The 27,729-nt window shown below is 36.6% G+C and overlaps 1 protein-coding gene across 1 annotated transcript; it reads right to left on the bottom strand.

The window, feature by feature from the left end:
- Positions 1-38: 38 nt before the first annotated feature.
- On the bottom strand, positions 39-27,729 carry LOC145664660 (28 kDa heat- and acid-stable phosphoprotein-like). Its single transcript, XM_081731500.1, has 6 exons — positions 27,574-27,729; positions 20,569-20,666; positions 18,097-18,195; positions 12,806-12,927; positions 8,352-8,503; positions 39-1,270 (listed from the first exon to the last, which is right to left on the bottom strand). Exons 1-6 carry the CDS (start codon positions 27,581-27,583, stop codon positions 1,203-1,205), a joined length of 549 nt encoding a protein of 182 aa, XP_081587626.1. The 5' UTR covers positions 27,584-27,729; the 3' UTR covers positions 39-1,202.

Raw genomic sequence — 27,729 nt, 5'->3', positions numbered from 1 at the left:
GGCAAAGGTTATATAATATAAAGATATAAAGAAAACAATTCCACAAACTACACAACTATTTATTATTTCATTGTAACTTCCTTTAAAAAAGTTCCATGAAAGAATGTGCAGCAATTTTATTTTACAAGTTAATCAGTACCTTCTAAAGGAAGATTTAGCTGCATTTTCATACATCAAGTAATAATACGTTTACTGTTATTTTCGTTATTAAAGCCTGAAGTAAGGAAAAATGTTCGAAATGTTAATAATTAATCAAATTATGTGTAAACGCTTCAAATGAAAAATATGGACGTATGATACCAAATAACTATATACTTATTTCCATGTTTTACTATCAACAATACAATTCACTTTCTCGAAAGTTGAGATAAAATTATCAAATACATACACCCCTGAATGTACAACTCAAAAGAAAGAAAGGAAAGAAAAAAAAAAAAAAGGTTGACTGGTAGGATACTATCTATTGTAACTACTAATTTTTACAATAGCTTCAATTTTCAAATAGAGCCAAGTACGACGTTCAATAATTAGAGAGACACTCTATAAAAAAACTTGGTTTCAAATCAATCATTATTTTAAAATTACTTTTTTAAAAGTAGCCTAATAACCTTGTAAATAAAACAACAGAAATGCTCTAAAAGTTTATATCTCGAAAAACATTAGTTTTTGCTTACATATATATATATATATATATATACATAATATGGTGTACACATACATTACTATTTTTTTCTTAAAAATACACATTCCATTACGCAATTTAATTTCTTTAATATTTTAAATAAAACGTAACACTTAAACAAGAAACAAAAAAGTGCTCGATTTAGGCGCAAAATATGGGCTAAATTATCCTTTCAGCTGAATATGCTTGAGAAAAAACGGCATATAGGTATGTGCTATAAGGTTTTCTTAAGGAAAAAAAGAAGAAAAAAGTATGACCCCAAACAATAACTTTATAGTGATTCTCATTTGTTCCTTTTCATATGTTCAACAATTCTGGTATCATATCCTTAACAATAACATTTTTATTTTAATATCCAGCGCAGTACAAGATAAGACGTTTGGTCTTAGCATATGATACCTGCAAAGTGGTATGACAAGTTGCAACATTATTGCAAAAAATGTTATCAAAACACATGAACCGCGACATGATTATAAAACAGTTCATGTACGTGACGAGATCACTACCCATACGAACGAAGTCATGACGTCTTTTTACCCAACGCTTTTTGAACTTGCTGGGCTTTTGATTGCTTAGCAGCTTCTTTTTCTGAAAATAAAAAAAAATAACATGGAATGAACCATATACCCAGACACTAAATTGAAAGAAGTGTTCAAAACTGTATAAAAATAGCATAGCATTAAAAATTGGACAAAATAACTAGAACATCTTTTAAAAGCTAATTTATGCGGTTTAATTCGGAGTGCACTCTTCCCCTTTCGGCAAGCAAACCGACATAGGTACAACATGGAATTGAAAAAATTAAATGAAATCTTTGAGTTTTACGTCCCACGCTTATGCCGATTAGGCTAAAGGAGACGGTGATTATGAGAAACGAATGAAATGGTGGAATGAAGAAAGTGGGAGGAAACGGGAGAACCCCCACGCACACGGTGTTTGTCCACCACAAAGGTCACTTGGCGGGAGCAGGGTTTGAACCCGGGACAACATGGAATTGATGCATAGAGATCCTGGACTGAGGTAATGAGAAAGATTCGAACCCATTCTTTCTGTAGAACATACTGAAGTTCTGGTAGTGATTACGATGATGGTAGAAAACTACTCCGAACTTGGCATTCCACAATCATTCAAAATGTTCAATAAGGCCAGCAACTGGGTGGGCCATGGGTATGTTGATTAATTGTCATAGCGTAACTATGTGCACATGTGCAGTATCATCCTGATATATTGCATCGTAAGAGGGAAACAGTTTGATCCATACGATGTTACTCATCCTACAGATTTTCCTCATACTTCGTTGCAGCAGGAAGGAATACAAATGGGCTATACCAGGAATTAGTATCCCCAACAATTACGGCATCACTACCACGTTTCACAAGACGAAATTAACAGTATACAGGACAACTCAACAAAAAAATGACATTTCTGTTGCTCCATTACCCACAGTCTACGTACGATCTTTGCACAGATGCAAGCGGCACCCAGAACGAGGATTGTGACCAGTGGCTTGGGTATAGCTGTCCTTTTATTCCACTCCCTATACATAATTTCAATGACACTAGTCTGTCAAAATGAGAACTGAAAATTGCTATTATTTCTATACATTTATTTATTTTTTTTTTTTTTTTTTGCAATAAGATTTGAAGGGTAACGGGAAAAAAGAAGGAATGTCACAAAACTACATTTTCGAGAAAACGGCTTTTTAATATTGAAAACCGTGTACAAAATTAATAAGGTTGAATTACACGAACGATAACTTAATGAAGTTAAAGGTTATTGTCCATTTGTTATTGTACGCAGTGAAATAGTACGAAGAGTCATCAACAGATAGGCCAAAGCACTCGTTAAACACACATATGGGCATTCTTTGTTTTTTCACCTTACCCTTCATTTACTATCCTTTATCTCTGTCTGCTAGCTTCGACCACACACTTCCTCCTATTTTACGTCATTCTTAGGGTGTCCACATTCTGGAAAATCAGTGAAAGTCAGGGAAAAATCGATTTACGGCCATTGTTCAATTATTGAATTTATGAAGTAGTGTTAATTTATTTACTGTTACTGGATTACTGGGTGCAAAGTGTGGTGTTCTCAATGATGATATTAAGAGACAGTGTTCTCTGAAATAGTAGTTGAAACTAATTTTCTGCGAGAAACACATCTAACTGCGTCCTGGCATATTTGTTCAAAACAGTAGACGCTGTTCTAGAAGAATTGCATGGTGCCATCAGGATATCTGTACAAGTGGCTGAGAACGCGAAGAAACAATATCTCCAGCTCACAGTGCAAGCTCCGACTGAAGATGTAAGGAACACTTCAATGATTTCATAGTCAAGGACGGAGATGGTATTGGATTTGGTATTTTTCTTCTCTTAGGAAATGAGAAGGACTTCGTTGACTTATGGTCTGTTATGAAGCTGTATTTTATCTTCTCTCACGGAAAGGCATTTTTCAACAGGGTGGAAAAAATCATGATTTTTTTTTTTTTTAAATATCATTTTTGTTGAATTTTTTTTATTTAAATCAAATCTTTTTCCTCGGACAATACAAGTCGCGAACAGAAGATAAAACTTTAGGAATTAGTATTAAACGTTAATTATTCCAGGGCTCATAGCGAGTCACTTTTCTAACTAAAAGTTACTTTTTTTCAAGTTGGTCATTAAAAGTTACTTTTTGGGGGGTAAAATCATTTTTTCGTGTGATTTGTGTTTTGCGTTGGCAGTTTTCTAGCATACGTTATGTTTAGCACACGTTCTTGTTACTACTTTTTATTTCAATTTGTATGCAGCTGCATTTTTAGTTAACATCTGTAACTTATTTTAAAAGTTCACAATAAGGGTATAATACACATTTGTTTTGATCTTATTGTGTTAAAGGAGAATGATATATTACCTGTTTACAGTTTACTTTCCATTGTATGCGAAATGCTGGTATAAACCAGACCAATGTTTACCAATCATGTGGTACTAAGACAAAATTTACAACAAACCAATTGTACAAGACAAAATTTTATTACCAGTTAATGATAATCTAGATGCTATGTATTAATTTAATTTTGTATTATTGGACATAATGAAAATAAGGAAATTTGGCCATACCCCATCCAGATAAAAGTTGAAGTACAAAACCGTGCAAAGTATGTAATTAATAATGGACCTCTAAACACAAGTACTCCAATTTTTTTATTAGCTGACAAACTTAAGTAAAATAATTTTTAATCTTATGTCAAATCATTACGTATTTCAGCTATGATTTAGTCTGCCCTATTTTGCTTGAAATATATATATATATAAAATTGAATTAATGCCCAAGTTTGGCATCAAGGTTTAAAGTTAGTTTTTGATGAGATTTTGGTCCCTTTTAACTGTTTAGAAGAGACCAGACCACTATGAGCCCTGTTATTCCATTTAAGTTAAAGTATTGTGGTTGAACTTTGAATTAATCCCCAATCGTTAACGTATTTCAATCCCAAACAACGTTTCTTAAGCATTAGGGTAAAACTACAGCAACGCTTATCAACATGACACTTTTTTTCTCACAAAAGTTAGTGATATTTGGCAGGGGCATATTAAAAAAAAAAAAAAAAAAAAAAAAAAAAAAAAAAAAAAACCGGAACTAGCTTGCGGCACCAAATACATAAATTTCGCCTTATGTTATAAAACTAAAACTAAAACTAAAACCGGAGAGAGTATTGGACCCCTCTAAATACGCCCCTATTATATGGGAACAAAGAAACAGGCGCGCACACAAAATAATTTTCGTCTTAAATGCCCATGCTGATTTTTCGTTGGGATAGTTAATGATTTAAAAATCCTATGTTATGAACAGAAAAAAGCAGGATTCCCCGTTACCCGTTCAAAACAGGATTTTCCCTAATCATCCTCTGCATGACACTCGTTTTCATACCTTGCTGCACATACATCTGAGTCTCTTTGTATTATGATTATTATCTTCCATAATCGAAATAACAAAAACAGAAACTGAATTTTACTTATTTTCATTTAAAATTAATTTGTTTCGCAATTTGATTTAAATCAATGATTTTTATTTAAAACCTCAAGTGATTTAGATCTTGACTTAAATCACTGATTTAGATCAATCCACCCTGTTTTTCAATAAACAAAAATGTCACTGTTGAGAATTTACAAGAAGAATCTCTGGTGGCTCAACGAACCATATATGATTCTGTGATAAGAATAGGTGGATCGTCAAGATTAACAATTCCAAGGGATATGATAAATTCAGTGAGAAGTTCAATGAGACAATATCAGGTGTATTTGAAAAAGAAGAGAAATGAACGCTGGAGAGAAGAGGAGGAATGGGAAACGGAAGATTCAGAAACTAAAGGAGATGGAGGAAGACGAGAAGAAAATTAAACTGCGGAAACAACAAGAAAGATATTAAGATAAATGAGAAGAAAACTTTCCTAGAAAGGATGAAAACAAGTTGTTAAATGGGTTGCATTTAACAATTGCACCTGCAAAGGTGTGTGTTACATGTTTTCCTTTGTGATCAGTAAAACCATGTATGAACGGTTTATTACTATAAGCAATATTATAATGCTGTGTAATTGGTATTATAATGTGTAAATTTTTCTTATCTTAAGTACACTGTACACTTTCGTTTGTAACTTTACATTTTGTGTTTATATGAAATCAATATCGGCCTAATGCATATATTTGTAAATTTACATTCTTTTAGATTAAAGAAAATTAAAAAAGAAAGAAACAGAAGCGTAGAGAGAAGGCCAACTATGTGGAGAGTAGAGGCTGGGTTTAAATTATTCAGTGGTCAGGGAAATCTGGAACTTTCGTCATGGAAAGTCAGGGATTTTTTTTTTCTCGCCAAATTGTGTGGACACCCTGATTCTGTACTTCCAATATGCCTCCATAATCCTCTGGATTGTTGAACTTGATACAGGATATATTCCGCAGCTCGGATCAATAATGCACCGGCTAAACGGGTCAGAGCTATCTACTCTCTTTTGAATTCGCGTCATTATGACGTGTGTCTACGTCAAAGTTCGTTCCAGGACCATACGCCTTCTACAGACCGCCAGTAGAAAATACCTCCATAAGCTGTAATTGCTACATACGGTATGTTTCAAGTCAGACGTCCCCAGTGCCAATTGTTCCATTTATTCTGTTCAATGTTGCATATACTGAAAAGTTTATAGCCGAGCAGTGACGAATCCAAATTGAAGGTTGAAAGTGACAGCTTCCCAGGTAGCAAAACATATATTTTAAAAAATAAATGTTCGTACATCCATATATGAAGCTCACGACAAAAGAAAAAGAAAAATCGCGTCGCAAGTTTAACATGGTGGCTACAAAAATTACGCGAAAAAATCCCTGAATTTTCTCGGTTTTCCCGAACATTTTTTTTTTTTTTTAATTTTCCCTCATATGTAATTAGCTGCACAAACTTACCTATCTTGATGGAAAAACAAGAACAAGGAAACATGACAACTATGAAGTAATGTATTTTCCCTAATCAACTAGAATAATGAACGATGTAAAAACAAATACAATGTATTTTATTATGAAATTACAGAACACTTACCTAATAAAAATTCCTACACAAAGCAAGAAATTAAATTCTTCCCTAAACCTTTAATCTGTAACTTTAGTCATACAGAGATTGTTCAGCCTACGTTTGGCCGATTTCGTTCCTTCCCCCTCCCTGGCAGAATGGACTCACTAGACCTGGCTCGTGGCGTCCTGCAGTGTTGTGCAGTGGCTTCCTGGAAACAGAGTTGTTTTTCCGCGCGGACGACAATAACGCACAAAACAGGATCATTGTTGTGAGTGTTGTGTTAAATTTGTTTCCAAGTGTGTGGGTTTCCGCTCTGTGACCAAAATGCCGCCCAAACTAAGCCGGTCTTGGGAAGGCTATGTTGCGGCTCTTTATGACGCCCACTTTAGTGTTTCTATTATTAGAAAACAGTGCAAGAAGAATGGTTGCAACATCAGTTTAAGTGGAATAAAAAATGTTATCAAAAAGTACAAGGGCAACGAAGCTCCACCATGTGGATCACCAACGAAGTTACCTAGGAAGCGGGAATGCACCAAGGCCACCTCCACCATGCAGAGGAAACTTCGCAAAATGGCAATGCAAGAAAATCCGCCAACACAAAGGTGTATGGCTAATCGTCTTGACGTGTCTTTGGGGATGTGAGCCGGACGTTACACCATCAACTCAAGCTGGAAAAAGTCATGAAAGCTCGCGGCCATCTTCTCACGGATGCCCACCAAAAGGAACGAAAGTGTAACGCCCGGAAGCTGTACGAACGGCATCTGCCAAAACAAAGGTGGATGTACGCCGTAACGCTCGATGAAGCATGGATTTACCTTTCCGACTGCGGCAAACCGAGAGCCATCATGTACCGAGAGAAAGGTGCCAAGAACTTCAGAAGGTGGGTCCGTTTCTGTAAAGAATCCTTCCCAAAAGGGCTCATGGTCGTTACTGGCTACTATTACCGAGGTAAACTGAAGATTCGTAGGGTGGATTCAGGAGCAGATCATGCGGCCGATCTACGAACATGAGATTCCAACAATGTACGGAAATGACGCCAATCTGGTGCGCATTCACATGGACAAGGCCTCATCACATACCTCACGATTGTCCCTCGCATTCTACAGGGAGATGGAGGCGGCAAGTGGTATACAGGTGATACCTTCCAATGAGATACCTGTTAAATCTCCAGATGCAAGTCCTATGGACTATTGTGGATTTGGATTGCTGAAGCGGGCTTTGGGAAAACGGCGTGTGACAACTGTGGAAGGACTTTGGAAAGCTGTGCAAAGGGAATGGGACAAGATTCCCCTCCCAGTTCTTCAGAGAAGCCTATTACAGTGGAAATTACGCTGTTGGGCTATTGATAGGAACCAAGGGAAACACATCGAGCACTTACGGACCTGGTGCCATGGATTTTTCTAAATTTGTAGGTAAGTCGAAATTGGCCAAATGTAGACTGAACAACCTCTGTATGATGGAAGTTTCGTCACATGTACAAGAAAAAAAGTCATAGTGAGATACCGAAAAAGGAATCTTTCAGTTTAACGTTCCACGATCATGCCCGGTTTGCTATGGGAGACAGATGATTGAATGATGATAGGAGAATTGGTTGAATATGAACGTGGGGCAGGGGAGGGAAATATCTCTCGAAAAATTCATGGACACGATGTTGTCTACCACCAACTTACTTGATCGAACCAGCAACCCCACGCACCAAAGGTAAGCGCTCTACTAGTGAGCCACCGTGCCCCACTTACCGAAAGAGTGAATGTATGTACACTAAAATAATGGACGATACAAGTAACATGAGCAAATTAAGTTTGAAAGAGTTTAATGAATTATATGAATTATATTTTTTTTCGTCTGAAAATATATTACTAATATACTGCAGTCAGTTTTGTCTTTTTAGCTTCAAGCTCGTTCAGAATTATCTTCATTTTCCTGTCTTCAGCTTCTTTTTGTTTTTCCACTTCCCCTCGTCGCTGATTTGTTGTTTCTATAAAAAACGAGTACGAGCATTTTGTGCATAATGAATAATTGATCTGCTTAAGGATAGTTCCTCAAGTCAACCCGGGCGTGCTCTTCTAAATGTGTTCTCGTTAGTCAGCAGAAACCTTACATAAAAAAAATGTACGTATATCATTTCACTTACTTAATCGTTCCTCTTCTCTTCGTTTTGCAGCTTCTTCTCGCTGTTTCTTAATAATCGCTAGTCTCGCTAGGTCAGCACGCGCTTCCTCTGTCTTCCCCATTGCATGCAATCGCTGATAATTAGCCTGAGCCTTTTGCTTCTCTAACTCCTCCCTTTTAAAAGTAAAGAATATACAAAATATTTAACACTTTTGTTTTCTCTATACGCTATTACAGCTACTTAAAACAAATATCAAAATTAGTGACACTTTTAATGATCACAACCCAAAAAATTATTAACATACAAATTCCTTCATGGCTCTTTACTCAGTAGGGGAATACAGCTCTATACACACAATCAGCAAACAATTAATATCTAGAAGTTTAACTGTAAAATACTTAAACACATATTCTGACATTTTTGCTCAGATCAATAACTACGAACCTTTTTTTGTGCCCTGGGAATCCTAATCGAATTATTACTTTTCTGTTATAATCCAATTGGCAGATACCGGAACTGGCTGCCTAAATTATACCAGGCTGTAACCATCTGATTAGGATTTCTCATCACATGTTTTTACGCTAGCGAATATTAAACGTAAAATACGAGAGTCATTTAGATTAAAGTGGCAATATATCTGGGAGTTGAAAATCAAATGTATTATTCAAGTGAACAAGGTTAAATTCCCTCGAATGCAGTTCCGCCTGCCTGGCAAATCTGTTTCCAAATCTGGCAGACGCTGGATACAGTTAATATGTCCCGGTTTGTGACACGGTTTCGAGAAAACGTCCCAGGCACGAACACTGCTGAGAATATTGTCCCTGAAGTGGTTCTTTTATTTTTGAGGAACAAATCAAAACCGTACGGGATCAAAGCCGCGAAATACGACGGGTGCTCCAGTACCTACCAACTCCATCGTCATAAAGCTTGAACTGCATGGGCAATATGAGCTAGACTGCAGGACAAGTGATCGTTTGCATCACAATACTGGCCCAAATGGTGATTCAGGTACGAGGCATTGTAGGCAGCATTTACGGTAAACCCTACTGGCACTTGATGTGAGAGGATAATGCTTTCGTGGTCATAGGACATTATTATCATGATCTTAATATTTGCTGGCTCTTGTTTCACCTTTTTCGGTCCTGGGGACGCCGGGTGGCGCCATTCAGTGGACTGGTGTCTAAATTCTGGTTCTTAAAATCTCCCCCATGTTTGGTCAATTGCAATACTGTCGTGCAGAAAATTAACCCGTAATGTTCACGGTGTAAGCATAGACATTTCTATCGATGTCACTTTGCACCTCCGTCAGAACATGCGGTAGCTATCTGGCTGAACCTTAGCATGACAAAATCATGTGTTAACATGTGGCATACTGACGCACATGAAATATTCGGTTCACGCGTCCATCGCCGATTATTTTCGAGCAACGTTCGTAGTGCCTCTTCAAATGTTAATCTGTAGCCGTTCGAATACGGCCCCCACCATATTCTGTGTGTTTGGTGACTGGTGCCCGGTCTCGAATACCTCAGCCCATCTCTTAATCACCTGGTAAGGTAGAACAATATCACCACCGCTTAGCGGATGTGATGTGCATTCTGATCTAGTGCCACTCGATGAATACGTTGTTCTGCACGAGTAAACATTGTTTAAGGCAGTATGTCACAAGCACCTTTCCAGAACAGCGACCAGTTACTACATAAACCGTAATACGGGAACACGAACACGTCGACACGACGATCGCTACATTGCCCAGGAACACACCACGTTCATCATTTGTCTTCCGGATAAGCAACAATTGAACCTGAGCATTTGCCATTTCAATCTAAAAGATCCTCGTGTTTTCACTATTTTCAGTAAAACATTGTATTAATTAGGTGAGCTATATGTTTTGGTAACTATATACTGGTGGAAATGCACGGTAAAATACCCGTATATATAGGGTTGTGTCTACAGTTCGAAGGTAGTCTTAAACGACGGGTTGTAGCTGGGTTTAAAGAATGCGACAGCACCGAGATGCTCATTTTGCAAATGACTACAAGTGTAGCCGTATAGAGTGCTTGCAGAAGCCGGATGGTCGTTCCGCAGAACTGCTGCTTGTGTGAATCATGGCGTATCAGTGGTTCACTCACTGATGAAGGATGTGGTAAGAGGGTTTCCACATCACGCATATCTGACCATCAGTGTTCCCGCAACGCGCCGTGGAACGCTTGAACAGAAGAGTTGTTTTGCCCGCCATAACAGGCAGGATAGCGAATCACCATCACAAGCAAGAACAACAGACTGTTGGAGGAAGTTCTACACTGCTCTCGATTACCACTGACCACTCATCGCAGAGTATGTCATCGGTGGCGTCGGGAGAGATTGCTGTGGGGAATCAAATAGAGAGGGTGGTTGCGATTAGAGTTGCTTGTGTTTTCATCACAGTGACGATAATGTGCATGTTTGCAGCCGCGCAAGTAAACGTGAAAACTCAAATGTGTTCATACTTTCTATATACGATCCACACCTGGAATTCTGGTATTGGGAAAGCAGGGGGGGGGGGGGGGCTGTTATAAGCTATACTTTACCTTTGGTCTTCACTCATGCGTACGAATAATGCATCGTAAACTCGTGGTACTATCAGCTCTATCCTTCAATCTTACCTACACAATCTTTCAGCAGGATAACGCACCGCCTCAATTCCAGCCCAGCAAACTAGAGTATTGAACGCAGTTCACGCTTTCCAGCTTGGTCTACTAGATCTCCGGACCAAAGCTCTATCGAGCATGCACCGCCAACCGGGCTCCAGCTATGCCAAGAGAGTTCCAACAACCTGAAGAAATGATCTACGCCAAGCGAGAGGAGTGGGATACAATACTTCACACAGGCATTTCGCATCTGAGTTTTTGTGGCTGCTTGTGGTTAAGGTGAGTACTATTCTTGCACATCCCATATAAGTTGTTCCCGGCATGTTAGGATCTTTTTTTTTTTTTTTTTTTTTTTTGTACCAACTTTGACCCAGATCTGTTACTTTCCTGCTAGGTGTTCTTATATCTGTAACCCTTTCCTATTTATTCGAGATAAATCATATCGTGTCACAGCGTTCGACACACAGATACTTTGAATGAGCAGTGCCCTGTGTATCTCACTTGCCTTAACAGTTATATTGGCTTCCGAATTTATAATATCGTAATATCTTGAGTTTGTAACACTGAAAATAAGTTTGGTATTGTAGGTTTTCGTTTAATGTTGTAAATCTGAAATAATTTTGTATAATAATCTGCATAGTACCATTTGAAAAAAATACATAACTATGTTGGGCTGGCAACACTGTTAATCTGATGGTATTGTAGAGAATGCCAAACGATGTCGTCCTACTGAATTTTTAGATAGTGCAAAATTTCAACTTTTTTAATGTATTTGTTAAAAAGTTAAGGAGAGTTTGGTCCACCCTGTATATAACTTGGTATATCAAAAAATTATTACTTGGAAGATGATTAACGTAATAGTCTGTAAAATATAGTTTCTAATGATACTGACTTACATTTAAATATTTTTTTCTTTTCTTTTTTCGGAAGTCAATACAGTCACTGAAAAAGCGTTAAGTATTTTTATGACTCAGTTACATCAATTTCCTTCAAAAATGAAATGAAATCTTGGAAGTTTTACGTCCCACGCTTATGCCGGTTAGGCTAAAGGAGACGGTGATCATGAGAAATGAGTGAAATGGTGGAATGAAGAGTGGGTGGAAACGGGAGAACCCCGAGAAAACTCACGAGCACGGTGTTTGTCTACACGGCGCGAGCTAGGATCGAACCAGGTACCCCAAGCACCGGAAGTGAACCCTCTACCACTGAGCCACCGCGTCCCCGTCAATTTCCTTCGAAGTTATAAATTTTTGATTACGTTGTACAGAAGACACATACATCTAAGGAATCTCAATAATAAAATATGTAAGAAATAGGAACATGTGAAAAATAGCAATATTTACTGTAGAAGGAAAAAGAACAACTAACTTTTTAAATATTGCAGATGCGTAAGCATTATATGTCTTCTGAGAAGGTGACGGTGGGTGTGAAATATTTAAATATGTGTTTCGTATGTTCAAGTAACTATATATTACTTTAAAAAAATAGTGAACACATTGTAACACAACGCAATCTGCCTAAGCTCAAAATAAACATTTAAATGATACTGGTGATTTTCCTTTACAAAAAGACATACTCATTTATTAAAAAGCTCTATAGTCTCAGTTAAAAGATGGAACTGTATAAAAAATGTAAAAGAGGACAATACGTCATGTTCCTATCTCAATTAAAACTGTCTTAATTTATCTTACCTAAGGTTGAGAACATGCACAAGCTATTCAACACATCAAGTTTTCAGTTTTTTTTTCTTTCCAACACACACACACACACACACTTACGAAGTTTAACTTAATTATAAATAGAATATAGACCTAACTATAAATAGTTTATACAACAACAACAACAAACCTTTCTCTTCGTGATAATTCTGTCTTCACATTACTATCCAGAGACGTCAATTTTTTTGTTTTCTTCTGTATTCTGTTTGGATTCTCAACCTGAATTAAGTTCTCGACTCCTTTAGCCTTTGCCTAAGGAAACAAAAACAATTGTTTTACACATAAATGTATGCACTTCATACTGAATTAAAATGGATTTTTTTGCTTTAGCTCATGTTAAAATCTATATTATTATTATTATTATTATTATTATTATTATTATTATTATTATTATTATTATTATTATAGTAGTAGTAGTAGTAGTAGTCGTAGTCGTCGTCGTCGTCGTCCGATGTGATTGTGTGAGTCACTGAGACGCTGTACACAATCTGTCCCACGAGGATAAAAGCACCACACGCACCAGAGGTAAGCGCTCTACCATGGAGCCACCGTGCCCTCTAAAAGCGATCCAATTATATCGGCAACGAACGACATAGCTTTGTCGATACAAATTGAATTTTCGCGAAACTATGCACGAAAATTTACCCTCGAGCATATCATCTAGTTCAGCTCGATGTCATCTATCAATTGGTATATATCTTATCTTTGAACAATATTACGGTTAAACAAAAATCAACGTTAAAATAAAGAGCTAATCATAATTTTGGACTACATCTCAATACCTGCTGAGAGTTAATATTCACCAGTATTCTTCAAATTGTAAAAAACTATCTTTTGGTTCCAGTAGGATTTTGTCGATATACTGTAAATCTCTGACGGTATACTATAATAGCTTGCCTATTTGTACTCTAAGTACCTTTAGCATACAGTAACTAAGAAGTATTCGACCTTTCTGAATATATACATTCATTCTTATGTCTATAATTTATGTTTACTTAACAGAACCCACATATATCAAATTATTATATTTTGTTCTATACATAGTGCGAGGGATGATTTAAAAAAATTACGAAGATATGACTTTCGTGTTATTCACTGTAACTTAACCCTTGTGTACTACCATATGGTCTTTTGGGGACCCCAGGGATGTTTATCATGATATATCTTTTAAACAAGTAAGATCACAATTTCAGTTTTTTCTTGCATTCTATCTCGAGTGTATACTAAAGATGCCTACTAAAAGTTTCAGTTGTCTATTGGATGGTTCTGAGTAAAGGACGTGATTTAGATGGGGTTCTAGAAGACCCCATGGCCATTCCTGTGTAACAATGTTCTTGGTAGTACACAAGGGTTAAAATTTATTTGTAGATTAATACGTTTTCTGGTACGTTTGAGGATTTCGGATTCTGAGTATGTACACCCGAGAAGCAGACACTTGAAATGGTGACACGTCTGGAAAACTCGTCAAGAGTATAAGTGAAACCAGTGGTGCGGTTCCTGTACGCTACAAACACTACACTTGCTGACACTGATAGGCAGATTGTTTGAGGGCGGCTCAATTTCAAAGCGTCATGTAGCGAAGGGTTATTACGTCCTCAAAGAAGAGCACATCAGTATTATATTAATGACAACCCTGACACAACGCCAGACCCAGTAACTCAACCACAGACGAACTGTGGTCGTGTAGATGAATGTGGACAGAATATTACGCTCAATATCAGTTGAGCTGGGACTTCCATATAGAATTCTGCAGAACATTCCGGTTAATGTCCTGAAGTAGAACCATGAGACAACCAGAATGGTGGCGTCGCTGAATATCCTGCAGCGTTACACAGCGGAGGGGATCAATTTTCTTCACCGGGTAGTGACTGGTGATGAAACAATACTGAATTTGTTCATTCCATCAAGGAGGTAGGCATCCCGGAATGGAAGCAGGAAAGTTCTGTGCTGTGTTCTGAGACGCATCAGGTGTGCTACTGATTGATTATTTGGAAAAGAGAGAAACCTTGAATGCTGAAAGGTATTGCAGGACACTTCTGAAGTAGCGAGATGCTATCAGACGAAAACGTCCTGGTCTCCTGCATCGTGGTGTGAGTCTTCTAGATTATAATGTGAGACCCCACTCAGCTCAAAGAACTGTTGAGTGTATTCTGTGTTTAGGCTCGGAACGACTATAGCACCCCCTACAGCTCTGATCTAGCCCCCAGTGACTCTTTTTTCCCCTGCTCTAAAGCAGAATAAGACTGACCACCATTATTGACATGTGTTGATGTCATAACCGCTGCCTCGCGGTGGCTACGAGAACCTGCGGATTTATGTAAAGTCAATATAGAAAATCTCGTCTACCTTTGTGACAAGTACTTGAACAAAACAGATGATTACAATAAGGAATAATGTTGAGGTCTTCTACCATCAGGTGTGTTGATTTTTCAGCTATATCTCACACATAAGCCATACTAGGCTTTGTAACTTTTTTTTTTTTTACGATCATTGAACGTTGGACAGTCAAAACACCTGTCTGAGTCCAAATACTTAGGTACGGACTTCCATTTTTTCCAGTTTTTAGTCTAGCCTTTTTTTTTCAGTTTTAGTCTAGCTTTTTTTTTTTATGTAATAGAACATATCCCTTCCTCAAAACTCACTCGAACTCCCATTATAGTCAAACAATATTTTTTTTTTTTCTAATTTGAATACGATATATTAATAAATAAGCAATGAAAAGATATACACCTTTTCAAAAATACAGGTGGTATGCTTTTAGAAAAACGTGAACAGATAAAAATGATTATATACGTGCGGCGAAAGCTTTAAATTCACTTTTTATACCTCCTTAAAGAGAGATATTCTATGGTGAAGGCTAAATTGTCTGTGTCATCAGTTGCACCGATAATAGATTTTTTTCTTTATTGGTAATGAATACTTCGGAAAGGAGTAACCAGATTTTATAAATGCTGCCAAAATCCAGATTTAAAGCCGGTTTATATTTGATTTATGAATAAAGAGTGATTCTTTAATCCTCCGTTGCTTTTATGCTGAACCTATCACATTTACCTACTTTATATTGTGAGTATGTTGTTTTAAGCGACAATCTCGACAAAGTCACAAGAAAAGGACATGTCAAAGTACTGTAGATGCGTTTCTAGATCTGTAATGAGAATTAAATATTTTCAGTCTCCACCTCACGAAACGCTTTCGTCAACCAGATGGCACACGTTCAAGCATGTGTTACTGGTCTGCGTTTATAATACTATCATGGTATGTTTAGTGTATCAATTTTCTTGATAGAACTTGGCAATTATATGTCCAAATTATGTAAATCAGAAGTCATAATCATTGTACGCTCTCTGTGAGCGGGGGAAGGAGGTGTCCAATATATTGGACGCCATGCACCATGAACACTTTTGAGTAAATTTTTTGTCGTCTTTTTTTGTAATGAAAATTACAATGTTGCTGCAGTATCAATCTCACAGTTACTACAAAATTACTATATAACATGTTTTATAAACATACTCATGATAACTTTAATAATTTTGTATATTTTACTCTTGAATAACAGAGTAAATATTCTTGGTTTACAATGATACAAACTATACAACTGGTATTGTTATTCAAACAAAGCGTTATAGACAAAAAGTTTTCAGTTCTAGACTTGGATTCGGTGGTTTGGGTAATCGGTTACTTCTTCATGTGATGTTCCAGGAAGCACTTTGGATGTAGTCCGATTTTACACTTTGAGTACGTAAACTTTGCTTTTCCTGTGCAATTTTCATTTGCATACTGCCGCACTTTTTTCTATTTCTTGTGACCAATGATTCTGTCAATCGTAGCTAACATCGAAAATGGGGACTGGAAACTGCTTTCCTGATGTGAAGCTGTACCAAACTTTTGTACGAGGGAAATGCTTTGTACCACCTAAGTGCCAAAAGGGATTCAGTGCATAGGTTTGAATTGACTTTCCTCACCAGAATCCATGCATTTGAAACTGCTACGTCCACAAAATCAGCAAATATTGGCCACCACCATTTCCTTCGTCTTAGTATTGCACGATATGTGGAAACGTTTTGATCCATTTGATCGATACCTCCCATACCCTTCTTGTATTGGGATATTACAACAGGTTGCGTTACCATGATTTTTGTCTTTTTTGTTGCGACCACCTACGAACTTGGCCGATTGTCATACTCTCGTAATTTGTTGCTATTGTTACGACACCTTTGTCATGCCAATGCACAACTAATATAGCAACAATAATCTAAGTGTCCTCTTTCTTCTTCCTTCACTGACTTCTTACTTTACAGCAATTCAGGATTCTTCCCTCTTGAATTGTTCCTGTAGCGCAGATATATACTTCTGACAAGTGCTTCATTAGGGCTAAATTAGTAAAATAATTATAAAAAAATACCTTGAAACCGGCTCCCATCTTAATTTTGCTGGACAATAGAAATGACAATACAATATCTCCTCCAAGACCCATTTGAAAATGGCTATTCTGTTCTTTTGCAGTGTAAATACTGGATGCAGTAAGAAAACCTGAACTTGAGCATTGAAATAAAAGTATTACACAAAGTGTGGCACACTCGAACGTAAAGCTAAGTAATATGTTTTTATGTAACACTAAGTGTAAAACTTGCCATTTACACGGCAATACAGCTTGTGTAACTTTTCTTTCAATAAAATGTGATCATGTGATTTGGCCATTAGTAAATATTGAATTCACCGGATAATTTGAATAATCAACTTATGGCAACACTGTCAGAAAAGCATGTTGTTTATCAGTTTTCTTTATGTTTCAAGAATGACAGAAGATAAGGCTAGTCTTGCTTCCTTAGAAGAAAAAAGTAACTACTGAAAAAAAGGAAACAATGCTATCTCTTGTGTGGCTACAAGCGGTACAAGCGAACCAATGAATCTATAGCAAAAGAGCATCTCGTGCATAGCGTCCAATTTATTGGACAGGTAAATATTTCTTATTATGTAATTCATAGTATTACAATTCTGGACATTATGTTGTACTGATTGAAGTCTAAGGACATTTGACTCTATAATAACGGAAATATAAGGAAATAAATATATAGTAACTATAATAAAGGACATTTACTTATCCCGTGCGCGACTCAACGGAACTGCGGGAATTCATTTTCTCCTCTTCTTCTTCTTTTTTTACAAGCTACCTGTACCTCGAGTTGCCAGAATGTGATCGAACCAAGTTACTTTGGGTCTATACATCAGGTTAAGCAACCTTTCGTTATGACCAAATGATTTTGCTTTTAAATAATCCGCCATATTTAAGTGTACAATTTATTGGACGCTATGCACTAATGGGTTAAATCCCGAAATACAATCATTCGTTCAGAAATTCTCTTTCACTGGATCTCTTATGGAAAACTACATAATCTTAAGCTCTGTTGTATTTATTCGTACCTCTCCTGCTTCCTCCTCAGAGTCAGATTCTGATTCAGAACCCTGTTCTTTTTCCTCTTCTTCCTCCTCTTCTTCAGAACCAGATTCACCTTTCTTTTCCTGTTGATCAGAAAATAATATTAGCCACAAAGAAATTATGCATTTAATCATGTTAAGAGCACTCACCGTCCCTAAAGAACATTAGTTATTAGTAGAATGGTCACTAGTGTTGTCATGTACTGTAAAAGCAAGCGAACATTATTACTGTTTTAAGTTACCGAGTTTCATATTACTTCGACCGATTTCAAAACCAACCAACTGATACAATGTTTACGCCTGAAAGAACCCCCACTTTTTTTTTTTTTTTTTTTTTTTTTAATAATAAAACAAAATATGGAAACTTACAAAGCATACATCATAGTTAATGAATAAACTTTTACATGTTTTTAGAAAAATTAATTTATTATTATTATTAATATTAACATCATAATGATGACGTGTATTCATCTCTCTGTCCCTGATTTTAATCCTAGTAACAGCCACCACTGGAACGTCTCAAGAAAGCGCTACAATATTTTATGGATGATTTTTAGAAAGGTTGTCATTCACCATATTTTTAAGATGAGGTGACTTCACCTGTTGTCTCAAAAATCGCATCATTTTTAAGAAATGTGTTATGGACCATTTCTTTAAACTGACCACGGGAGTACATTTTAACCCCTTTTTCTTGATGATTTGAAAGCCTCAAAGAAAAGATACGCCATATTTCTCAAACATTGAATATTTCTTGACGGAAGTTGCACCGAAAAATTATTTTATCACATTATGTATATGTAAAAAAGAATATCCAGTTACAGATGAATTTATGCCCTTATCCTTGACAGATTTCAACTACATAGAAATTAGAACAACCAGGAGACTTATAATGAAATTATACACCATGTAGTGTCGAAATTGAATATCCTTATGAAAATTATCGTGAAGAATTCTTTTGTTACATTATGTGTATGCGTGAGTTCCCAACCTGTGATTAATTTTATTCGTGTTTTACCCATTATTGACTAATCGCAAAATTATTTTTAAAAAAATGATTAATTGAAGTTTAATATCCCTTTCCAGTACTCGTGCTAGAAGACCTTATATGTGATAAGTAGAAGAATTACCCTAACATATTTACAAACATCGAAACACAATTGTGGATACTAAAATTTGTTCTTAAACACGACCAATTTTATGAAAGAAACTGAAGTATAGAATAATATATAAAGACAGAAAGGGTAAATAAATAAATAATTATGATCAAAAGGTGAAAATAGAAATCTAATCGTAGACGTTTCGGTGGCGACTTGTTTTCTTCAGTACGAATCTTTAAGGAAATCAGCGTTGCTTGAACAATTATATTTCATTAAAAAACACACACAATTATTTTCCTGCACTGTAAAAACAATTCAAAGTCAGCTATCTTTTTATGATTATCTCTTTATTGTAGAAATAACACTAAATGGGATAGTAAAACATTGTTCTGGGTTACCGTCGTTTTAAATTTGTGCTGCCTTCTCTTCACTTGTATTCAAATTCGGCGATATGAAACTGACACGTTTTAAATCTATTGGGAAATAACTTACTAGAATTATTAAATCAAAACAATAATTATTAAATTACGATCGCTTTTGTTATTTCCTATGATCTAAATTTTATTTTAGTTTCTTACCGTCATCAATTGTTATTTTCACAATAATGATCATTCATAAAAATAGTTCAGTGTGAACTGCTTCTAGAGTGCTATAATGTTATCGATAATGTCGTTCTTTAAGAGTATGATTTCATAAAGGATTCGTACTGAAAAAGGCGACAAATCGTTGCTGAATCGTCTACGGAAGATCACCATTTTTGCCGTCCAAATGCTTCGGGAAACATTTTTTTCTATTATTATTATTATTATTATTATTATTCGACACGCATTCAATTAAATAAATACTTAAAAGAAAGTGCTAGTACACTACTCTACACATATGTGTACTTTCAATCGATTCCTACAACCTTTTGAAAAAATGAAATGAAATCTTTAAGTTTTATGTCCCACGGTTATGCCGGTTAGGCTAAAGGAGACGGTGATAATGAGAGATGAGTGAAATGTTGGAATGAAGAAAGTGGGAGGAAACGGGAGAACCCCGAGTAAACCCACGAGCACGGTGTTTGTCCATCACAAAGTCCACACGGCGCGAGCTGGGATTTTACCAGGTACCCCAAGCACAGGAGGTGAACGCTCTATCACTAAGCCACCGCGCCCCCCTACAACCTTTTAAAAGTGCAAATAAAAAGCTACTACAAAGCTATCATCTCATTTGTAGTAAAGCTGTCTTTTTTATGTTATGAAACTAATATACATATTTATTTGTACATAATGTAGCAAAACTAAACACTAATACTACACGTAGGCTATCTGAAATGTAGACGAAACTGGAAATAAACAAAAACAAAGAGAAGACCTACCCTCCATTGCCTTTCTTTTTCTTCCTTCTGCCTCTGTTGTTCTAACTCCTCTGGATTGGTGAAGCGTCTATGCTTCCCTTTGTGGCTTGTAAATTTTCCTACGAAAATGTTTAAAACAAAAAATTAAATCACGTAAATATTGACAAGTGCATACGAAACAAGCTTAACAATGTAACTGAAAAGATTATCGCACGACGCACACACATACAGATACACACACTGTTCAGTCATTTAATACGCTATCAAATTATCTCCTGCATTTTCTCTTATAGTTAAAATTTGTTACCATCTATCGTGTTTGTACATCCAAAAAACTTAACTGATTAACAAATTTAACTCTTTACTGGTGAAAGATGCGCTCCAAAGACGATGCTGAAGCGGGAATAGCATTTACAAATGCGCTTATAAAAAGATGACGCTTATAGCCCGATTCACCTAGGACGGAGAAATATTTAGACGCGGTCACCATTAAAGAGGCTAACACTCTTTTTGTGAATGTTTGTCATCTTCAATTATTCCGAAGACAGTAAAATACATTGTTCATTATAGAAGATAGTATGTTAGTAACCATGTGTCAAAATAAATACAGAAGGTAGCCCACAATAAAAATAGTCGACAGTTACCTGTTAGTAAATCCTCTTTACTCCACCCACTGATTGTTTGATGTGACGGCTACGGGCCCGAACGATCGCTAGACAGCGTAGTTTCATCTATAGTAAACCACTGTGTAGAATGGAAAGGAAAATGTTCCGCCATACTTCTTCGGCGATTTTCCGAAAACTGCAAGTACGGGGACGGCACGGCGTCGAGAAAGTGCCATTTTGAAGAGTTCAAACCAACAGTAGTCCATTAGTCGAACATCCAAGGATTTCACAGGGATGGACCAAATGTTAATCACTCGAATTCTCGTCTCTACTCCGTTCCTTGCGTAGAAGACCTGAGATCACCGAGCAGATGGAACGTCGTGGATCCATAACGTTCTGGAAGTAAGCTACGTTAACTATGGTGCTGAAAGGTATATCGACGAAAGCCAGTGTTCCCAAACTGCAAAATCCCACCAACACCAGAAATTGCTTGGAAAATCTTTCTTTGCACTGTAGCAGAAAGTCGAAAAGGCTCTTATGGTATGTTTGATGGTAGAAAACGGTTCGAACTCTGTAGGTCTTATCTAGGTACAGCAATTCCTTATTGAAGGCACACACCCATTTCCACTTGTCCCCTGCGAGGTATGTTTGAAACAGACATAGACCCAGATCAATTTACGCAGACAAAGAAAGAATCTTAACTTGATAGTCTCAGAAGTTATTGAACTTAAAAGACGTTAATCCGTATTTTTTGTCTTAAAAAAAATCCTGGCTGGAGGTCACCGAAAATAGCGCATTTCTCACGTGCAAATTTTGTCAAAAATATTAACATGTATTTGTGGAATGGTTCAAAATATTTTGTTGCTTTTAGTTTTATTTGTGATAATAATTTACTTATTACAATTATATCCACCGTTTGGAAATGTGTGTCAAGTTCTCGTGCTGTAGTTTAAAAAACAAAAATACCATCTCACAAATTCTGATCTTGTGACTGTTGATCAGTACTTATTATATTACTACATGTCCTGAAAAGGAGAACTCCCACTTTTGAGTTGAACAGGACTTACACACAACTGAACATTTTGCCATACATTAAACCAATTTCTGTTACCACATTCTAATATATTGGTTTTATGAAATCGAAATCTAGTCTTCTTTGACATGGCATTTTCATTTAGAATAAATATACGTAACGGACACAACTTTCAAACATATTAAAGCTTCCAAAATACAGTATATCCGCAAGTTCCAAAACATATTACAGGTTCCAAAAGCTTACAATTTCTACGCACTCTACTTAGCAATTCAATTAACTAAAATAGCTCCTTCCTGGCTAAGCGATTAGTGTATGCGCCTGTAGCATGGGAGACTTGGATTCTTTTCGAGGCGGAAGTTCATGTGGTTCGGATCTCACGTTAAGCTGTAGGTCCACATTTCATATAGCCTCGCTGCTGAAAGGGGCGCTAAACTGAAAATCAAATCAAACCAATCCATGAACTAAAAATATATTTGAGTATTTTCCTTTGATATTGAATGATGTCCTCCTGCTGAAACAATAGGAACAGGGTCACACCACAATTCTTAAAAGTCAAATTGGAGATGAGAACCGGTGGTGCTATCTCGAAGGTGGAAATCTATATCAAGCAACCGGTCCATCTGGTAGCATAAAGTTCACAATAATTTCATTTCATTCATAACCTCTGCAAGCCACCAGTCATACACACAGTCCACTAACATCTCTCTTTGTAGATTGTAAATCTGAATATTCTGTCGTTTTTGAGATCTTGGTTGGACAAATGAATTTCTCCTTTCCTGCTCTTATAAAGTTCCTGCAATATAAGTTTGCTCATCATTATACCTACTACCACTGGCACAAGCGACTTCGTCAATTCAAACAGTTGGTAACAATATTTGAAGTGGCTAGAGGCACTATCAGAAATAATGATGATCTATTATCTGTAATTGCAGCTGCTGACGAATTTCGACTATTGCCAATAATACATGTGCAGAGTAATCACTTATAATTGCAGCATTTGTGGTCTTAGGATTAGGAATTAGATTTCTGGGATTTCAGCAACTTAGTCTATGGCCAAGTTAGATCGTCACGTATGAGGAATGACGTCTGAAGTTGTTCAGCCTCTACAAGTACAATAACTTCTGGAATGTGTTGTTGTTGCAATTTCTTTAGAAGTCAGCGTGTTACTGCTTTCATTGTCCGTTTCTCAAGTTCGTCAATGAAGGAATGAATAGCAACACCTTTCTTAATGAGTTATTTTCCTCCATATTGCATATGTAACTTCAGAATAGTCATCTGCTGTTTTCCAGACCACGTGTCTGTAAGGTGAGTTCTCCCTTTCGAGGGCAGTCACCACAATGTACGTCAGACGTCTAGCTAAGGTGTCGTATGTCACGCCTTCAAGTAAGTTCTTCAAAGCTATCACGCGAAGTCCAAGATTGGCACAATACACACATGAATAAGACATCTCTATGTAGTTCAGGTCGTAGTGTGAAATTTTCATTTTCGATGTAGAATACCAAATGTTCCTTCTTATATATGACGAGAACTTCTTTAATGCTGCAGATCATACATCTTTTCACTTTCAGCACTTTTTTCACCTGCAAATGTTATAGTGGCTGTCTTTTTTGTTGGCATCCTGGCAAGATAAAATGACTGTGCAATTTGAACAGTGTTTCATTCACTGACCATAATAGGGACCCGGTTTTCCAAACACTCCTTTTGCAGACCTCGCATCTCTTGTTTTGTCCACCATGTATTTCGTTGTTATTGATGCAAAATTTGTAGTTTTGAAAGGGATACTGGGATAATTGTTATAACTTGTACGTTTCACTATAGGATTCATATGATTCAATAGCTGAATTGATGTTTGATGTGAATTTCCGGCAAGCTTCTTTTGGTTCATTTTTTCTGATAATGGGATTTATACTTTGAAGAGTTTGGTCAGATTTGATTTGGTATGCTCATCCATAACAGCAGTAATTTCGCTGTGCTTTCTTGATGCATATAGCTCAAGACTTGACTTAACTGACCATGGTTTTTAACAGGACTAACACAAACCTCTATAGCTGACTGATTCGGAAATGTAATTCTTCCTTTGTAGATACCAAATCTTGATCATCCACACCATGGGAGATTTCTTCTTGTCCAGTTAGTGTCACTGTTGATATTCTGTCAAAGCATTTAAAACACAAAGTAATCGCAGGAAACATCTTGACTTTGTGTATCATGATTCGTGATTTTCGAAACATTTTGTATAAGATTTGCCTTAAGATGTATTCAGCTTAAAATGATCTAAAACAATTTTTATAGAGGTAGTTAGTGAGTACTTCAGATTGTATGCCCGTACCCAAACTGCCTGTATAAAAATTGATGCGTGAGTACCTTAGGATTTTGAAACATGTATTTTTGATTAGAACACATATTAGTTCCTAAGTAAAGTTTTGACCCGACTACGGTAGCTCCCATAGTTTTGGAGCCATAGACCTTTAAAGTTCATTTTTTCATGTTTTCGGCAGCCTATAACTCCGAAAGAAAACATTTGTGCACGCAGGTTGGTCTATACTTTTCGTCTCATTTTGGTGTCAGGAATCACCTCCCAAACGTTGTCGGTGTTGTTTTGGAACATCCTGTATAAGCGACATTATGCTGACCAGAATATTAACTTGCAAAAACGGGACGCATGTGAATCTTGGTAGAAGTAGGAAGTCCCAGATTGCATTATCAACGCTAACAATGTATTGAAATTACATGCACACAAGTAACGGTAAGAATTAAGTGCTGCATCGCCGAACCAATTTTAGGAAATTTACCGAGTCAATTTGAAAATTTATTTAAGTTTGAGAGGAAGAATGAGTGAAAGTCAGGTAACGGGAATAGTAAAAGTTAAGAAAGTGGTTGTATTTGTTCGTTGTTTTTGATGTCAGCTGCACGGTATGTGGAGGCGGACTCGCGGAGAAGTACACTTGTTTTACTATACAGATCCATAGATCGTAAAATGTACAGAAACCAGGGTTGGCAAAAAACATGTTTTTTTTTTTTTTAAAAAAAGCTTTTTTGTTTAAACCCTTTTTTGGTTTAAACCAGTTTTTTTTGGTTTAAACCAGGTTTTTTGGTTTAAACCAGGTTTTTCTTTTGGTTTAAACCAGTTTCTTTTGGGTTTAAACCAGGTTTTTTTTTTTTTTTTTTTGTTGTTGTTTAAATAATTTACTCTATGTATTTATATTAGATATGGACAGAAATTAGTTTGTTTCGCCTTGGTGTTATTATGCAACAACAAGGTTACTGGAAGGAGTCACATAAGCTTACAGCGGAATCCAAACCGCTTCTCGACTTTCATCCAAGAGAAATTGTCCATTTGGACACGAAACCGGGACTAACTGGTCACAAATTGCCGACTCACTCACGAAGGACTCCTGATAAAAATACGTTGTACTTATCTTTACATAGGCCTACTTGTTAATACAACTGTCAAGAGTCATTTCAGGACAAAGATAAACAGTTACACAAGTAGAATTATATTTAAATCGGGAAACTCCCGCCTTAGCCATTGAGAAAATTACTTTAAATGTATTTGTATGTAAAATTTTAAGGTCAACGTATAATCACTACGCTAAAACTGAGGTATTAAATTACAAATGTGGTATGTAGATATTATTCAATAAAATTAAAACAAAGTCAAATCCAAGTTGATGTTGGAAGCTACGTAGGCAGTTGATAAATTTTGCCAATTTCTATCAATAAGAGGCAAGCTTGGCTCCTTTATAAAACAACAGGCATTCATTAGAGTAGAAATATATAATTTGGTTTCATTTCATATGTTCAGGCTTAACATCCTTATGAAATACCAAGGCTATCACGGAGAAGACTTTCGCTTAAAGGGACACCTCGAATCGCTACTTGGTTTACACTTGAAAGATTGGTTGTGGTTCGACCGAGAATTGAACACGAGACCCCTTGATTAAAAGGTGAAAAGTAGATAAACGTAATGCGGATGGTCTGATAAGTGGAAACGTCATCATGAAGTTCACACGATTAAAAGCTTTTTTTTTTTTCTTTTTTTGTTTAATTTTTTTTTTTTTAAACTGCTGGTTTAAACCAGCTAATCCTGATAGAAACATATGGGCATGTCTTTAATTTGCCCATTTCATGTCAAGAACAGAACCCAACCAAACCCTGCAGGGCTTCTAACTCGTTCCTACTACTTATACTATGGATCCGTATAGTAATACTGCACGCCTAATGTAACGTAATCTAACATAACTCACTGTAATTCAATCAAATGTAACCGAATGCAGTACATTTTCGTAGTTTTTTCGATTTTTAAATTGGCCCGGCGATAACGCACTAATGCCAAGGGCTATACTACAGCATTTCGTATGTAATACTAAACAACTGCCAGTCTAGGCAGAGCTCGAAAGCTCCGAATAAGCGTTAGTACCAAAATTGGCTCTACACAGTCATTTTAACGAGTGTAGAACTTGCTCTAATCACTTAATCTTATATTTAGAATAACGATTACGTGATACTTTGTTCATATGAATAAATTCTAATTGCGGGGGGATATGGGGGCGCGATCGTTGTGGTAAAGTGTTCACCTCCGGTACTTGGGGTCCCTGGTTCGATCCCAGCTCTCGCAGTCTACTTTGTGGTGGACAAACACCTTGCTCATGGGTTTTCAAGGGGTTCTCGTTTCCTCCCACTCTTCATTCCACCATTTCATTCATCTCTCATCATCACCGTCTCCTTTAGCCTAATTGTCATATTCGTGGGACGTAAAACTTATAGATTTCATTTTCATACGGGGGGGGGGGGCAGAGTTAGTTACTTCACAAAGTGTAGCTGAGCGAAGGGGGTTAGAAGCCCCGCAGGGCTCGCTGTTTTCTACCTTTATTACAATTCAGACAAAAACAAGGTACTCCGTTTTGAAACCATTAATCGAGTTGGAAGAAATTCTAAATGTTATCCGTATTCACCTTCATGGTTTGTATTGCCCCCTTCCCCGTCGCCCGCAATTAGAATTATCCCGTTTATATTTGCTGGAAATGGAACATTTAAGCATCCCGTTTGAAAATCAGAAAAACAGGACAAACGGTTGAAAAAAAGGACTGTCCGACCACAACGGGACGTCTGGTCACAAACAATATGCTATTTTCTTTTGTAAATTTCTTTCACTTGCAGTGACTAATTTGATTAGTAAAATTATCAAATTGCTCGATATATTCTCAACGCTTATTCAAATGCAATTCAATAAAGATTTTTTTAACTAACTGAGTTTCTATTATTTTAAAATTACGCATTTCATTATGACAATTACTACTTTTGTCAATGAAGCCACATGGCATAATAATACACATATATATATTCAAGAATACGATTTTCACTTAACAAATATCGAAACATTACCTCTAGGCATAGCTTAGATTTCACGCTGCGCACAAATTATAAAATTTTTGACGAGTGCTTGATATAATTACCAAGCAAACCTAAAATTCCACACAACCCTCTGATGCAATCACAAAGCAGCAGACCAATTGTTTAGTTTTTCTTCTTCTTTCTCTT

Source organism: Thermobia domestica, chromosome 11 (assembly GCF_964235325.1).
Source record: "Thermobia domestica chromosome 11, izTheDome1.hap1.1, whole genome shotgun sequence".
NCBI classification, from domain to species: Eukaryota; Metazoa; Arthropoda; class Insecta; order Zygentoma; family Lepismatidae; genus Thermobia; species Thermobia domestica.
The sequence above is the reverse complement of the archived record's forward strand: the minus strand, read 5'-3'. Positions and strand labels throughout refer to the sequence as shown.